Below are 16,458 nucleotides of genomic sequence, written 5' to 3' on the forward strand. Positions count from 1 at the left end.
TATATGCTCTGTTACAACATCGTTTGTCGGCACGCGCACAGCTAGGTCTCTATGTAACCCAGTTTCGTGCGTGCTGACAAGAGACGAAAAACTGCAGGATTTTCAGGCTTTAAAATATCCGCGAGATTTTATTAGCTCGGGTGCACAGACCTCTAGGCCTTAGTTTCAAAAACTCGAGAAAAAGACTACAGCCTACTTCACGTATTTAAAACAAAATAATAAATCCTAGATGTCCGTGCACTCAAGCTGAAAATCTCGCAGATATTTTAAATCCTGAAATACATCGTCTCTTGTCAGCAAGCACAAAGCTTGGCTGCATAGAGACCTAGCTTTGCGCGTGCTGACAACCGATGTTGTAACAGAGAATAATAAGAATAAGCAGTCGTTCGAGATAGGGAGTTGCCTATCCTATATCGTGAAAATTTCCTCACGTGCACTTTTAATCTATGGTATTACAATAATGTAAAGGAAAGGACCACCACTTTTCCATGTTATTTTTAAAGCTAAGGCAATGATATGAGAGTTTAAAATATGCTAGGTGTTTATTATTTTAGTTAATTATAAATTTAAACCAAATTAAAATGGAAAGATATGAGACGCCATTGCCCATAGTGTAAGACTTGAGATGATTTTCGGAGCTGGATTATCTGATGGGTCTGTTATTTTAAACAACCAAATAGATGAGATTTGCATATTAAATAGAACTTCGCTATATAGGTATCCTACCGATAAAATATACTTTAAGCTTAAAACTGTTTTATATTTGTATTGTATTAGCATTAAAATGCCGAAAGGAAGGTACAAGCCATTGTCAACCTTGTTCTCACGTCACCGAGCCAGGCTAATTAATACAGTAGCAAACGAAAATCAAGACGAATTTTTTTTATATAACTATGAAGAAGTTAGATACCAAGAAGCTAGTAGTAGCTCTACGGAAAATAGTGATGATATGAGTGATAGTGATGATAAAACTGGAGGATATATTGAAGCATCGATTATCTCTGAAGCAGAAATCGATGAAATTGATAGAGAAATTTGCATTTCCGAGGATCGTAATATTCCCGCCGACAATGGTCATCATTTTTTTGAAACACTCAAAGGCTCTGATGCAGAACATTTGAGAGCAAGTCTGGCAAGATGGGTGACATGTTTTGGGATCAGCAGAAATGCCGTAAATGACCTGTTAAAGATCTTGAAAAATCACGATTGCTTTAAAGATATTCCCAGCGACTCTCGAACATTGTTACGCACGCCTAGATTTTCAATAGTAGAGGAAATACCACCCGGCCAATACTTTCATTTTGGTCTAGAAGCTGGAATTCGTTACATGGTCCAACGTGAACACGATTTAGCGGCGACAGTCTCGGTGTTTAAAATTTTTGGATCTTTCCTATTTTAGAGGGGATAGTGGGAAATTTGTTTAGTAGGATAGTAGTAAAAATAGTAGTATTTTTCCTAAAACGGAAAAGCTAAACCGATGAGGGAGAAAATACTATGGATAACTAAAATCTGACTAAAACGCTTTCATGTGGTTTTACTGTATATTTAATTCATAATTATTATTAGTGATTAATGCTATATTTATAGCAAGGTTCCGCCTTGAGGGAACGAAATCCCCTGTCGCTAGAGCAGTTCTTACATGCAGAACTATACCCGTTTACGTGAGGGAAGTTCTGGCATGCAGTGTAAAACTGCATACAAAGTACGCCATTTGATCGACTTAAACGCAGTATGAAACTACATTTACAAGTCAGTCGTATGACCAATTAAAAACTTCTGGAAAAGGCAGAAAGTTTTCAATTTGTATAAAAGTATGGGGTATTAAATCGGTTTTGGAGGCCATAATATTCAAGCAGTAGATACAGACGTTTTTCTGAAATATAATAATCGCTTTTCACTAAGAGGTTTCATCTCTACAATATTTCCAAAAAATAAAATCCATTTGGACTCTAAATGCGCTCAAAATAGATATAAATTATGTCACAAAAGCAACTTCCCGACACCTTGGCCTCTCATGCAGGTGTCTATAGTCTCTCTACTGGCCTCCCAAGTAGGCCACTACTGACGCCTAGTTGAGCGGCCAGTGTAATAGTCCATGGTTCCATTTTCTTTGTTTATTCTCTACTGGCCTCTCAAGTAGGCCACTACTGACGCCTAATTGAGCGGCCAGTGTAATAGTCCAAGTTCCATTTTGCTTGTTTATTCTCTACTGGCCTCTCAAGTAGGCCACTATTGACGCCTAGTTGAGCGGCCAGTGTAATAGTCCATGGTTCCATTTTCTTTGTTTATTCTCTACCGGCCTCTCAAGTAGGCCACTACTGACGCCTAGTTGAGCGGCCAGTGTAATAGTCCATGGTTCTATTTTCTTTGTTTATTCTCTACTGGCCTCTCAAGTAGGCCACTATTGACTCCTAGTTGAGCGGCCAGTGTAATAGTCCATGATTCCATTTTGCTTGTTTATTCTCTACGGTTCACGGGTAGTTGAGCGGTTTTGATTTTCAAAAGAGCGTTTTGGAATAACGCGGTTCCCAAAACAGCGGTTTGCATAACCGCGTGGAAGCAAAACCGCGGTTGCTGTTTCAGCGTTTCTCAATACAGCGCTATTTCCCAAAACAGCGGTTGCTGTTTCCGCCCAAACTGTGATTGATAGGGAGGGAAATCTCTATTATATTAAGTTTATAGGACAAAGAACAATGTTATGCAAAAAGGAGTAATGTTATATCGGAAGTAAATATAAGATGTAATTTTTTGGAAAAGGCATATTATTTTGGGAAGTTAATGAAGATAAACAACAACATTTTGGAATGCAAAAAGGAGTAATGTTATATCGGAAGTAAATATAAAATATAATTTTTTGGAAAAGGCATATTATTTTGGGAAGTTAATGAAGTAAACAACAATATTTTGGAAAAGGCGTACTTTCGTACGCTCAAGATATAAACGCTGTAATCAAAATGCGCTAAAACGAGAAATGGCTAGAATGGCAAACGCGTTTATGAAAAAGCCGTTTTGGACAATGCTGTTTTGATAACACGCCCAATCGATAACATACCATTCTCTACTGGCCTCTCAAGTATGCCACTATTGACGCCTAGTTGAGCGGCCAGTGTAATTGTACCCGTGGTTCCATTTTGCTTGTTTATTCTCTACTGGCCTCTCAAGTAGGCCACTACTGACGCCTAGTTGAGCGGCCAGTGTAATAGTCCATGGTTCCATTTTCTTTGTTTATTCTCTACTGGCCTCTCAAGTAGGCCACTACTGACGCCTAATTGAGAGGCCAGTGTAATAGTCCATGGTTCCATTTTGCTTGTTTATTCTCTACTGGCCTCTCAAGTAGGCCACTACTGACGCCTAGTTGAGCGGCCAGTGTAATAGTCCATGATTCCATTTTGCTTGTTTATTCTCTACTGGCCTCTCAAGTAAGCCACTATTGACGCCTAGTTGAGCGGCCAGTGTAATTGTACCCGTGGTTTCATTTTGCTCGTTTATTCTCTACTGGCCTCTCAAGTAGGCCACTATTGACGCCTAGTTGAGCGGCCAGTGTAATTGTACCCGTGGTTCCATTTTGCTCGTTTATTCTCTACTGGCCTCTCAAGTAGGCCACTACTGACGCCTAGTTGAGCGGCCCGTGTAATAGTCCATGGTTCCATTTTGCTTGATTATTCTCTACTGGCCTCTCAAGTAGGCCACTACAGACACCTAGTTGAGCGGCCAGTGTAATAGTCCATGATTCCATTTTGCTTGATTATTCTCTACTGGCCTCTCAAGTAGGCCACTACTGACGCGAAGATGAGCGGCCCGACACCTAACCTAACCTAACCCAACCCAACCTAACCTATACTTATCTAGTTTGAACGTTAGGACATATCTGTACTGGCCTCGCAATTAGGCCACTTAGGACACCTAGTTTAAAGGCCAATGTGATACTTCCATTTCGTTTTTAATATTTATTCACGAACGGCAAAGTAGCCGACGATAAAAACATAGATAAGAGACCCATGTATTGTCCGTAGTTTAATTTTGCGTGTTTATTCTCTACTGGCCTCTCAAGTAGGCCACTACAAACGCTTAGTTCAGAGGCCCGTGTAATTGTCCACGGTTCCGTTTTGCATGTTTATTTTCTAATGGCCTCTCAAGTAGGCCACTACCAACGCCTACTTGAGAGGCCCGGCATGAAATTTCACCCGCCTCGTCTAAACCATACCTAACCTAACCTGGTCTAATCTCGTTTGAACGTAAGGGCATATCTGTACTGGCCTCGCAATTAGGTCTCTTAGGACCCCTAGTTAAAAGGCCAATGTATTATTCCAACATTTCGTTTTGCATGTTCATTCTGTACTGGCCTCGCAATTAGAACACTTAAAACGCCTTGTTAAAAGGCCAGTGCATTACCCCACTTCATTTTTCCTGTTTATTAACGAAAGGCTAAGTATGCGCCTCTTTACACGGAAAAAGACAGTAATATAGCAATATTTTGGAAAAGGCGGCAATTTATGGTTAGTCAGAAATAATTTGGTAAAGGCGGCAATTTATGGTTAGTCAGCAATATTTTGGAAAAGGCGGCAATTTATGGTTAGTCGGCACAATGTAGCAATTCATACTATTTTCTCCATCATAGGTTTTGCTTTTCCATGTAGGGGAAATACTACTATTTTTACTACCATCCTACTAAAAAATTTACCACTATGGAAAACGGCCTCTAAAATAGGAATGACCCAAATTTTTATTAACATTGATGGTTTGCCAATTGGAACTAGTACAACCAGCAACTTTTTGCCAATATTGGGTGCAGTTTCTACTATAGCAAACTCCAAGCCCTTTGTCATAGGGTTATTTCACGGATTAAGCAAACCTAAATGCTCTGATCAATTTTTATCTTCATTCATAGCCGAGGCATCTCTTCTAATACAAAATGGAATAACTTTAAATGGCAATCCAAAAGTGGTTGAAATAGCAGGGTTTATTTGTGACACTCCAGCTAGGGCCTTTATTCGTAAAGTCAAAGGTCACAATGGTTTCTATGGGTGCGATAAATGCACACAAGCAGGAATAAGGCGTAGAAACAGGCATTGTTTCCCATTTACTGAGGATATTGAGTTACGAACAGACACTAACTTTAGAAATAAATCTCAGGCAGAACACCACCATGGAACCAGTATTTTAGAAAACCTTCTGAACATTGATATTGTTGATGACTTTCCGTTAGACTACATGCATCTTGTTTGCTTGGGGGTTGTCAAAAAGACTTTAAAGTTATGGATGGGGGCTGAAGGGAAACATGCCCTTTATAAATTTAGGCCTGACCAGGTATTAGAGGTTTCTAATTGCCTTGAATCTTTCGCTCCGATAACTTGTTCCGAATTTGTTAGGAAGCCTCGGAGCTTGAAAGATGTTGACAGATTTAAAGCGACAGAGTTCCGTCAATTTTTACTTTATTCAGGCCTAGTAGTTCTGAAAAAAGTGCTACCTAAAGCACATTATGAGACTTTTCGAGCATTGCATGTCGCAATTCGTATTCTCGCCACCCCACAGCAAACAGCTGAAATGATTGATTTTCCTGAATATCTCCTTAAATACTTTGTTAAAATGTATGGTGTTCTTTATGAGAAACATCTTATTTCATACAATGTGCATGGTTTATTGCATTTAGCTAGAGATTGTAGAAAGTACGGGCACTTGGATTTGTTTAGTGCCTATCAATTTGAGAATTATCTTTTTACATTAAAAAATAAAATTGCAAATGCAGGCTATCCATTAAAGCAGGCAATAAATCGTATTAGTGAGGAGAGCAAGTATAGCTGTTTTTCAAAAGTCAAAACTAAAATTTACCCTAGTATGGTTCATGAAGAAGGTCCACTTTTAGAGGGGTGTATTGACACTCAATATAGGAAAGTTATACTATCAGAATTTATACTGTCAATTTCAAAACGAGATAACTGCTGTGTTTTAAGTGACTCTTCAATTGTTGTGATTGAAAACCTCGTTACCTCAGAAAGTGACATTTCAAAACTATTCTTAGTGGGTAGAAAATTCTTGACAGTAGAAGATTATTTTACATCCCCGTGCTTATCATCAAAAGTTGGTGTGTTTAGGGTATCAAAATTATCCGCTCCAATGAAATGGTCTCTTGGTCTTGTACTACAAAAAGCTATAAAATACCCACTGGATAATTCAAATGAATTTGTCGTATTGCAACTTCTGCATAATCCTAGTGAATAAAAGTAGGTTTTTTAAGCTTTTATGTCTAAGACGTTCTAAAGCCTTATTCATTCTGTTGCATTAATTATTATTCATGCATTAAAATTCCTTTAAAATGCCTGCGTAGTTCGTTTTTGATAGTTGCAACGCATTAATAAGATTTTAACTATCTCTAGGTTAAATGGATCTTAACTTCAAATTAGTGGAGTTCACCCAAGGAGGGGTAGCTGTTATTCCCCGTAGTTGGGTTTTTAATAATCAGCAAAAAACCATGTGTTACTGGCCAGGGGATAAAAGTGCATCACGCGACGCTAAAAAACTGACGCCAGCAAATAAAGACTGGAAGACGTATGAAATCAAAATTATTCGAAATTATGGTAATAACAAATTGGCAATTTTAATTTCAAATTGATTATATAATTTTTTTTGGGCATTTCAGAAACCTTTAATGAAGCTTGGCAGAAAATGGTTAAATACATTAAGGACACTGATATTTCTGCAAGTGAACACGAAACTGGTCCAGGGAAAAGAAAAAACAGAAATTGTCAAAAAAACCAAATCATGACATTGATTCAGATTCTGCAGAGGATTTGGAACAGGAATCGGATAACTTAGATATCCCTGACATTCCAGTGCTTTCGTCATTGAGCAATAAATGTAATTATTATTATTCATTTTTATAGTTTAACAATACGAGCGCTGACTTCTGAAAAATTGTAATACGTGGTGGCATGTGATGTCCAGCTTGGGCTAATCTTTCTCTAATAAATTTTAATCTCTTAGGCAGTTCAACGAATGGAACATCTAACAAGAAGCCTGCAAACTTCACGAAGATGCCTTTTATGGGAAGCACAAGTCGATCTTTAAATGATTTGCCAGAAAATGGTACACATTTCCGTTCTTATCATGCAAAGCTAGAGATAGGCTTAAAAATATTATTACTTTATTTTTCCTTCTCCTTAAGAACTTAATGAAAATGAGTTGCGTTCAGAACCGGAAAGAGAACTGGATTTATCCAGAAATGACTACGATTTGAGCTTAAGTGAAAATGAAGGTAATATATTATAAATTATTATTTGAAAACTACTGATAACTGTTCTTATTTTCTGGATAAAACAGGTTCTGATGGAGACGGTTTATTTTGTGTAGGACCAAGAACAATCATGAAAACAAAAGGGAGAAGCAGTTAAGCTCTACTCCAAATCGGCAAAAAGATAAAACACCAGCTTCAAAACCAAACGGTTCTACAAATAGCATGGTTTCAATCAGTGAATGTTCGTACAATCTTTACAAAGACGCAACCTTGGCTTAAGAATTTGAAAAACTAGCGTGAAAGGGTACTTAAAGTTCGACAGTTGAATCAATCGTCCTCATCTTTTGAGAGCTCTCTGTACTTTTTCGAATTGTTAAGCCTAGGTTGTTTAAAAGGAGGCTCAATTTTTTAATTCTTGACGACATGGACGCCAACGTTCAGTGTTATTCTAAATATTTTGAAATGACTTATGTGCCAAGTGAATCAAACTTAATTTTACGAAATTTTTACAGCATTGATTCGCAATTTATATCGCAATCAGGAGGTACTGAAGTCTAATCAAAGACAAATAATGGAGACCCTAGATTGTATTTTGAGAAACACCCAGAACGGACAACCTAAACCAATATCGGGAGAGGAAATGGCTCAGTTAGAGGAAATGTTTCAGTTTCCTTTCACCAATGAAGGCGAAATTAATTTACTAGAAGAGACACTGAGCTCGCTTGAGAATGTCACCAAATTAGTGAGTGAAAAACGTTTCATAATAAAGATTTTCATTTTGCTTTACGATAAAATCTGTATTTATAACAACCAATCAATTTGGTGGAATTACCTTATATGATTGCGTCAAACGAATTTTGGTACATGTTTTTAAAGATGAACTAGCTAAACAGTATAGTTGGGAGGGAAGAAAAGAGAAACTTCCTTTAATTAATTTGCGATTGATGAAAATTATAATTGGTAAGATAATTATTCCGAATATATAGTTTGATGATTAACTGATTTATAAACTTAACAGAGACTGTAAGGAGCGGAAAAAATCTCAAAGATACAACAATTGCTGATGTAGAAAAAAACATAAAATCATGGTTTACCCATGCCCCGGATCGCGTAAGCTCCAAAGCAGCAACTGCTGCTAAAAAGAACAGCTAAGTGACAAACACATATAACGAATAGCATGAACTGAAATCAAATGTTATTTGCTAAATAAAATGGAATTTTAGAACTACTTGGTTATTGTTTATTTTTTTAAGAAAAAAAAAATTTAGTATAGCTGCATGGGGTATTACAAATTTTTTTTATTCATTCTGATATTCTTCGAATATAACCAGTATATTCAATATTTTTCTCATACTTCATCTGATATCCTGAGAATATAACTATGGGTTCAATGGTTTTCAAATATTCCATCAGATATCCTCGGAATATAACTAGGGCGTTCGTTATTTTTTTAAAATTCCATCTGATATTCTGAGAATATAACTAGGGGATATATGTTTTTCAAATATTCCATCAGATATCCTCAGAATATAACTAGGAAGTTCATAATTTTTGTAATATTCCTTCGGGTATCCTGAGAATATAACTAGGGGTTATATGTTTTTCAAATATTCCATCAGATATCCTCAGAATAAAACTAGGAAGTTCATAATTTTTGTAATATTCCATCGGGTATCCTGAGAATATAACTAGGGGTTGAATGTTTTTCAAATATTCCATCAGATATCCTCAGAATATAACTAGGAGGTTCGATATTTTTCTAACATTTCATCTGATATCCTGAGAATATAACTAGGGGTTCAATGTTTTTCAAATATTCCATATAACTAGGAAGGTCATAATTTTTCTAAAATTCGTTCTGATAATCTGAGGATACGCCCAGGGTAAAATGAGGGTATGGTGAACATACCTGCAAAGTCCATATAATATCCAAGTAACATCTTGAAATGTATACAATGGACATTCCATGGGTGATCGAAATGATGACATTTGGTTACCCGAGGAACATCCCAAAGTTATAAATATAGTTTTTTATATGTTCTGTGAATATCACTAATACCCCAAGCATATCTCTCACGAATGTCTTCGGGACCTTTTGTGTTTGCTGGGTAGCAGCGATGGTTCTATGCCATGGCATTTCCATGGTTCGCAAGCAGTAGGTGCGTGCATGATAATCGTAATTTTTTGATTTTCTTTGTTGTAGTTGTTAACTTAAGCGCGGTCGTTGCCTGAAAATTTTGACTTGGTTATTTTGCAATATAGCCTGCGTTCACCGAGTCGCGTGATCTACGACACTGTGGCTCGACTCTGCTACTTAGTCTGTATAGCTTCCTTATTAACGGTTTTTAAAGGAATATGGGATTTTTAAATTTGTCGCTGCGAATCTTTCTATAGTAAATGCAGTATTTCTAGTAGCCCCAGAGACTTCTGGTAGCCCACTGTATGTATTTGGTAGAACAGTTTTATAGAAATTGAAATGGTATTAGATATTTATAAAATAAGATTTGTTCGAATATTTAAACTTCAATTTGGTCGAATTATTTCGTAGTTGTCCTATTTCAAGGCGAGGAATGCTCTCAAAAACAATTACTATTTGCTGACCTTAAAAAGTAATTCACACAGAATTCTCGAGCAGCTTAACGCGTAATTGAGTGGGCTATTGCCTTGGTGACGAGGCCATAGAAAGACAAGGCATGAGAATGGCCCAAGGCGTACTTCTAGCAACGGGGATGTATACAACTATACATCCTCGAGTATTTGTTCGTATCGGGCGCAGCAGAGGCTAAATCAGACTACCCTAAATCGTTATGTCATTGTTACGTGTAGTTACTAGTTATATCATAAGCATATCAAACCACCCGTAAGCGTGAATTCACAATAAGACCACGGGTAATCACCATTGTACAAGAGCACCGGAGAGAAAACGAAGCAATTCTCTCCTTCCCTATTCCCCTACCACCATATAACTCGGAAATCTAAGCAGTTTCTTATGAATAGGACAAGTACAAAAGATAAAAGTGTAGGTTGCCGCATGCCTTTATTACGCGAACTTCAAAATCTACGTTTTAGCCCCACTAGCAGACGACAATGTTTGTTATGATTACAAGTATTAATAGAGGTAGAGCTTGTAATAGGTAAGTTTAAGATATATATTAATCCTTGTATTTATTCCCAAGCTTCCGGTAGCATCCCTTGCTCGATTTGAATAAAGTTTCCCTTTTGTGCTACCAGGAAGACTTGTGTCGCGAGTTTTACCTAGACAATGCGTGTGGCTAATTTCCCGCAAATTCACGCTTACGGGTGGTTTGATATGCTTATGGTTATAGGGTATTTTTCCACACGAAAACTCTTAAAAGCGATAATAAATGTAGTTATAAAATGTTTTCGGGGAATGGAATTGTGCTTGAAAACCCCAGATAAGTAAATTTTTAAAATTATTGAGAGGGAAAAAATTTAATACCAGTAAAATAAGTTTATTCAATGGAATAGGGTGATGGAACATTACTTTCTTAAGCATGTAAGATTTAATTAAAAAAAGTTTCAATATCTGCGCATTCAGTCAAGTGATTAACCTTGTTCTTATCGATACTTTTTAGGTCTTGGTTAAATCCAAGACGCGTTTTGATTAATATCTTTTACTTCGGTCTTAATTTTTATAAATTTTGCGTACATATGGTGGTGATTAATTATTCCAGTGCTCATTCCCGCATGCTGTAGAAAAGGAAATAGTTTGTCATTCAATAGACTGAGAGCTAGTAGCTAAGGGGACGTTACATCAATATTTTTAATCTTAATTTGAGCTGATGAAGTAAGATATATACGAGGGTGTGATGCCATGACAAAGATTTTAGTTCGACTATTTCTGATGAACCCAGACCAGAATATACCAGTTGCTTTCACGCTAATTTTGAACCCCATTTGCAATGTCATTGTGTCAACAAGATCTTATTCAGAACGGATATTTCTCTTAACCTTTGCACGAGATTCAACAAATAGATTACCATCTTTTGTGGTTAACTTTAACCTAATTTAAGAATCTAAAATAGTAATTTGTTAAAAATGCCATTAAATAAGACCACTAGCAATAATTTGGCAATATTTCGAGGGAAAAGAAATACAATTTTGTAGTATTTTGGAAAAGATGGCAATTTCATAATAATTTTATATTCAATAACAGGAATACATTTAGCCATTCAGTTTTAATGCAAAGGGCCCCTCCTTTGGTGTGTCTTAAAAAGATTTTCTCTTCCCTATAGTGTGGTAGTTTGGCATATTTTATTTTTAGCTCTGTCCTGAAGTACAATCTTAATTGGATTTAGCCATTGGGATAGATGATAAATGATTAGCCAGCGTACTAGGGGAGTCTGGCAATGAAACTGTGCTTAGATTTATCATTGAATATAGGAAATAAAGGTGTGTTTCCAAACGCGCTTGAAATTTGGAAAGACTGAGCTTGAGAAATTTCAAAACGCGCGCGCTAGAATTGTTTGTCCAGCGATTGATAAAATAGCGCAGCGACATCTTGCGGCAAACGTTCATCTGTTTCCAAACTAGCGTGGCTTTGGCCATCTGTGGGGTCAGCCGGGCAAAAAAACACAAACGCAAAAATGGCGATTATCAATCGAAGGAAACGCCGTTTGTTATTAAGACGACAATTATTATTAATTCAGCTCTATTACCAAACTTCTCTGTCCAAAAAAGGCATTATTCGCGTAGACGTTGGTGGGTTCATCCTATATGGAGAAATAGGAAGACCGAAGGATTTTATGAAACACTAGTAAGTATCGATAAGCTAAGCCTTGGTTTATGTTTTAGCACAATTTTGAATTTTGTAATAAATTATTAATTAAGGTAAAAAGTATGAGGAAAAATGATGAAAAAAAATTCAAAAATTTCACAAGAATGAATCCAAACCTATTTGACAAAGTTTTGAAATTAATTGTGGAAAAATTAAAAAATTATCCTCCGGTCGCTCCCCTATTTCACCCGGAGAAAGACTAGCACTGACTTTAAGGTAAACAACTTTATTTTTCTTTAACAAGTACTTTTAATTTTTGACAAGAACGTATGCTAATTTTCCCGTAAGATTTTTTGCATCTGGGGCCAGCATGGTTAATATGACATATGCATTCCGTCTTGGGAAAACTACAGCACATTATATTTACCTGTATTGGAAAAATGTCTACACCTCTTTGAATATAAGGATAATTTGATAATTTATTTTACTGTACGTACTTGATGAGAAAATGTGGATGAAAATTTCTAACGAATATGAAATACTATGCGATTATCCGATTTGCTGCGGTGCTGTAGATGGGAAGCACATAATGATACAGCAGCCAGGGAAAAGTGGAACACTATATCACAATTACAAAGTAAAAAACTAAAAATGTTTAATTCATTTTAGTTCATTGAAATACACATAGTAATAGTATTATTTTTCTAAGGGCTTTAATTCTGTAGTACTCATTGCAGTTGTTGACGCAAAGTACAAATTTGTTTTGTCGATATTGGGGGCTATGGATCCCATTCCGATGGTGGCATTTTTAAGTCTTCGTCATTAGGTCAAGCTGTGCAAACTGGGAAAGCCGGATTTCCAAGACCACAACGTCTCACAAATAGTGACCTAATGGTACCGTATGTTCTTCTCGGGGATGAAGCATTCCAGCTCCTACCAAATTTTATGCGGCCATATCCTGGGAATAAGTTAGATTCGTCTAAAAGGATATTTAACAACAGTTTAAGCCGTGCTAGGTAATTAAACACATTTAACAATCCTAAATTTAAATAATAAGAACATTCTCCCTCAAGGCGATGCAGTGAGAATGCGTTTGGCATTTTAGCAGCCAGGTGGAGAATTTTCCGGAATCCGATTTTATTAAAGCCGTCAAATACTGATGCGGTAGTAAAAGCATGTGTAGTATTACACAATTATTTACTAACAGAAGGAAGAAAAGGAGAAATCAAAACTATATTTCCCTCCTGGTTTCTGTGATCGTAGAGACCATTTAAAAAACATTCAAAATGGATAATGGCGCACGATTCTTAATAGTTTCCCCGCAAATGCTTTGAAGAATTTTGAACCCACAAATGCAAGAAACTAAAGTTTTGAAGCTAGTGATGTCCGAAAGGCTTTCACTTCCTACTTTTCGAGCGAAAGTGGAGAAGTACCATGGCAATGGAATCTACCAGGTGTGCGACGATAAATCATTTAATTGAAACAGCAAATATGCACAACTTTGTCAATTTTATTAAAATTTTGGGTTTGAATCAACATTAGATGAGTATTGATACATTAACTGTATGACTTCCATTTCGCACTTTAATTTTAAGTTATCTGGTATAGCTTCGTGTAACCTAACTACAAATTCTCCGAAACGTTCCGATGATGTTCCGGGTTTAGTTAACACACTAATTTAAAACACCAGATTATTAATATGGAATAAACAATTTAATTAGGCAAACATACCTATTAGTGGCCTCTATGGCATCCAATATTATTATCAGATTTCAGATGTTTACTTTTTTGAACACACTTTTTAGGAGTGGTTTTCCTTTTGCCTTCCGCTGCTGATTTTGATTACTCTCCTTTATCACACTTATTTGGTTGTTCAGTATCACAGTCAACTTCTTCCAAAAATTTCTTCAGTGTGTTTTCGAGTAGTATATACCGTGAGAGATTGAGAGTATTCTTAAGAATATCAAATTTTTTCTTTCGCTGTTTTGGTGTGGTTCTTTAATTTCACTTTTCTGAGCTGGATTATTCTTCATTTTTTGACTAGCACGTAATTTTTCAACTTTGCTTCTTTGAATTTTTGCAGCAGGCGTTAAGTCTGTTTTAGAAATTTTCTTAACTTCTCCGGTGGTGGTTATGTTTTTTGCTTTCGCTGTCTATAGACTGCGGAAGCATTGTAATTACCCCTTACGGCTGGGCGCCTTTCCCCCCTTTCTTCCCCCAATTTTTCATGTGACCTGGGAGAATCCATCATAAATAAAGTTACTTTCATTTCAAACTTCCCGCTAGAAATTCGAACTTCAGCGACATCTATACGAAGTCCCGTAAATATTTCACTATTGAAGAGTTATTATTTTGGCACGACCGGGGTTTGAACCCGCCACGTCTGTATTCACACAGCCACCAGAGTACAACGCCTTACAGACTGAGCTACTGAGGCTTAGTACCTATTTGCGATTTTCACCAACAGTATCTCACTCGGGCTAGCTATTTTTTTTGCCAGAGAGAAAGAGAGAGAGGAGGGGAACCACGTGACTCTCGTTACTAGAGCGGCGGGCGCGTTACTCTCGCCTCTCGTTAAGTTGGAGGGTGGGCCGTTTCCATGGTAGCGCGCGTATACGCCACGCCTCTGAATTGTAAACTCTTGGCGGGAAATTCGCGAATGGGATTGGCAGTAAAGTATGTCGCGTTTTCAGCATTAGAAGGTTTACAAAATTATTTTAGGGATTCTACTAGACGAAAAGTCTAAAATCTTATAATAACTAAACACATTTTTAACGTAAGAGATATTTGATTTGTAAACCAAACGAAGTTTATACCGTTGTCTCTAGAGAGTGTATCAGGCTAACTTCTGTAACTAAGGAAGTTTATGATATTACCATCTATGTAAGTGTTTATATTTTAAGTTACATAAATTAACTTGCAAGTGCTTCCAGATAGACACATTTTTGGGGTTAACTATACCCGCACATTTAATTTGGGAATTTGGGTGTTGAGATTGGATAAGCTCAAGCCTGAAAACTTTCTTTTTCTCTTTAAGCACGTTACAGTTTTGGACAAACAAAAATGATAATTTGATATTTAATTTGAAGTATTGGCATTCGCAATAAAATCTTTGAAGTTTGATTACTCAAATAATCCTAATAATAAATTTTACCAAGCACAAGCACTTTCTAAGGTTCTTTTCACATTTCAGTAACAAGTTCGGACAAAGAAAAATTATCATTTTAAGTTTAAATTTGCCTATAAATGTTAATGATATTTTATTTAATTAACTCCCAATTTTAAAATTAATAAGAGTAATCAATTACTAATCATCACTAATCTTAAGAAAAAAGTTCAATATTATTTTTATAAATAATCTTATCTCAATAAAAATAAGCATTGGTAATGTTGCGTCATCTACGTACGTACACTACTATTTTAGCAATAATTTCGAAGCAATAATTATTAATTGTTAACTCTATATTAAATTTAGTTTTTTTAATTGTAAATTTTATGTATGAGCAAAAAAAGTTTAAATTAACATTGCCATATGCATTTAAAATTAGGCCGACATGATGGCGCTAAATATAGCCTAGATCTGACGTAGACTACCCGCCTTTATTTCCGAGTATTCCACCCCCATTTTTGCTTATTACTATTCCACCATCACCCATGTCGTTTTGAGCTCGCACACAATTGAAAAACAGCAAAATAAATACGCAAAAAAAAATAAATAAGCCGGAGTCATACCAGTTCTATCCGCTGGAAGCCGCCACAAAATCATGGTTTGGCCGATAAAAATTGATTTTATATAAAATTGACAACACCTCGGGTTTTCTTGCTAATGCTAACGGAGATCGATCTCATTGTTAGTTACTTAAAATGTCCAAGATAAATATTTTTGGTGGAACAAAAATGATAATTTGAGCTTCAAATTTTTTGTTTTAGCTTTTGCGCTTCAAGTTGCAAAAGCATTTGTCTGACCCTTGCTGGCTGGGTGCCTTTTCCCCTTTTTATTCGCTTGCGGAATCGTATTGAAATTTATAAATAGTATCTAGAACCATACCTAGGTGGCTTTGCAACCTCCACTGTATTTTAGTTATTTAAGAATTTATTAAGATTAGTGATGATTAGTAATTGATTACTCTTATTATAAGTTAAAATTAAGAGGTAAACCAATTATTTTTATCGTTTTTGTCAAAAATTGTAACTGAAAATAACCTTAAAAAGTGCTTGGTAAAATTTGTTATCATGGGTTATATGAGTAATTAATCGAGAATAGAAATATTTTATAGCGTATACTTATAATTATCTTTTTTTTTTTATCCCAAATTGTAACTGAAAATAATCTTGGATAGTGTTTGGTCAAAATTATCAATACGTTTTTCAAACGGCAATAAAATATAATGCGAATATAAAAACAAATAACTGAACTTAATTAGTTTTCTTAAAACATTTGTTTTAAAAACAAAGTTATCATTATGGTTTATGTGAAAACAAAATCACA

The 16,458-nt window shown here is 36.0% G+C and overlaps 1 protein-coding gene, 1 long non-coding RNA gene and 1 pseudogene across 2 annotated transcripts; all 3 read left to right on the forward strand.

Annotated features, from left to right (window-relative positions):
• The first annotated feature begins 216 nt into the window (after positions 1-216).
• LOC149684726 (uncharacterized) lies at positions 217-6,850 on the forward strand. The gene is made up of 4 exons (XM_089870899.1): positions 217-1,376; positions 4,709-6,221; positions 6,375-6,575; positions 6,638-6,850. The coding sequence occupies exons 1-2, from the start codon at positions 626-628 to the stop codon at positions 6,217-6,219; spliced, it is 2,262 nt and encodes a 753-aa protein (XP_089727025.1). The 5' UTR covers positions 217-625; the 3' UTR covers positions 6,220-6,221; positions 6,375-6,575; positions 6,638-6,850.
• Positions 6,851-7,001: 151 nt separating this feature from the next.
• Positions 7,002-7,961, forward strand: LOC149684727 (uncharacterized). Its single transcript, XR_016383979.1, has 4 exons — positions 7,002-7,083; positions 7,163-7,252; positions 7,318-7,472; positions 7,744-7,961. It is a non-coding gene; the product is annotated as an uncharacterized LOC149684727 (long non-coding RNA).
• Positions 7,962-12,702: 4,741 nt separating this feature from the next.
• LOC149684728 (uncharacterized) lies at positions 12,703-13,263 on the forward strand (annotated as a pseudogene).
• The last annotated feature ends 3,195 nt before the right edge of the window (positions 13,264-16,458 follow it).

This window comes from Phalangium opilio, unplaced genomic scaffold (genome assembly GCF_054372755.1).
Source record: "Phalangium opilio isolate 3A_F unplaced genomic scaffold, DU_Popi_V2 ptg000032l_1, whole genome shotgun sequence".
NCBI lineage: Eukaryota > Metazoa > Arthropoda > Arachnida > Opiliones > Phalangiidae > Phalangium > Phalangium opilio.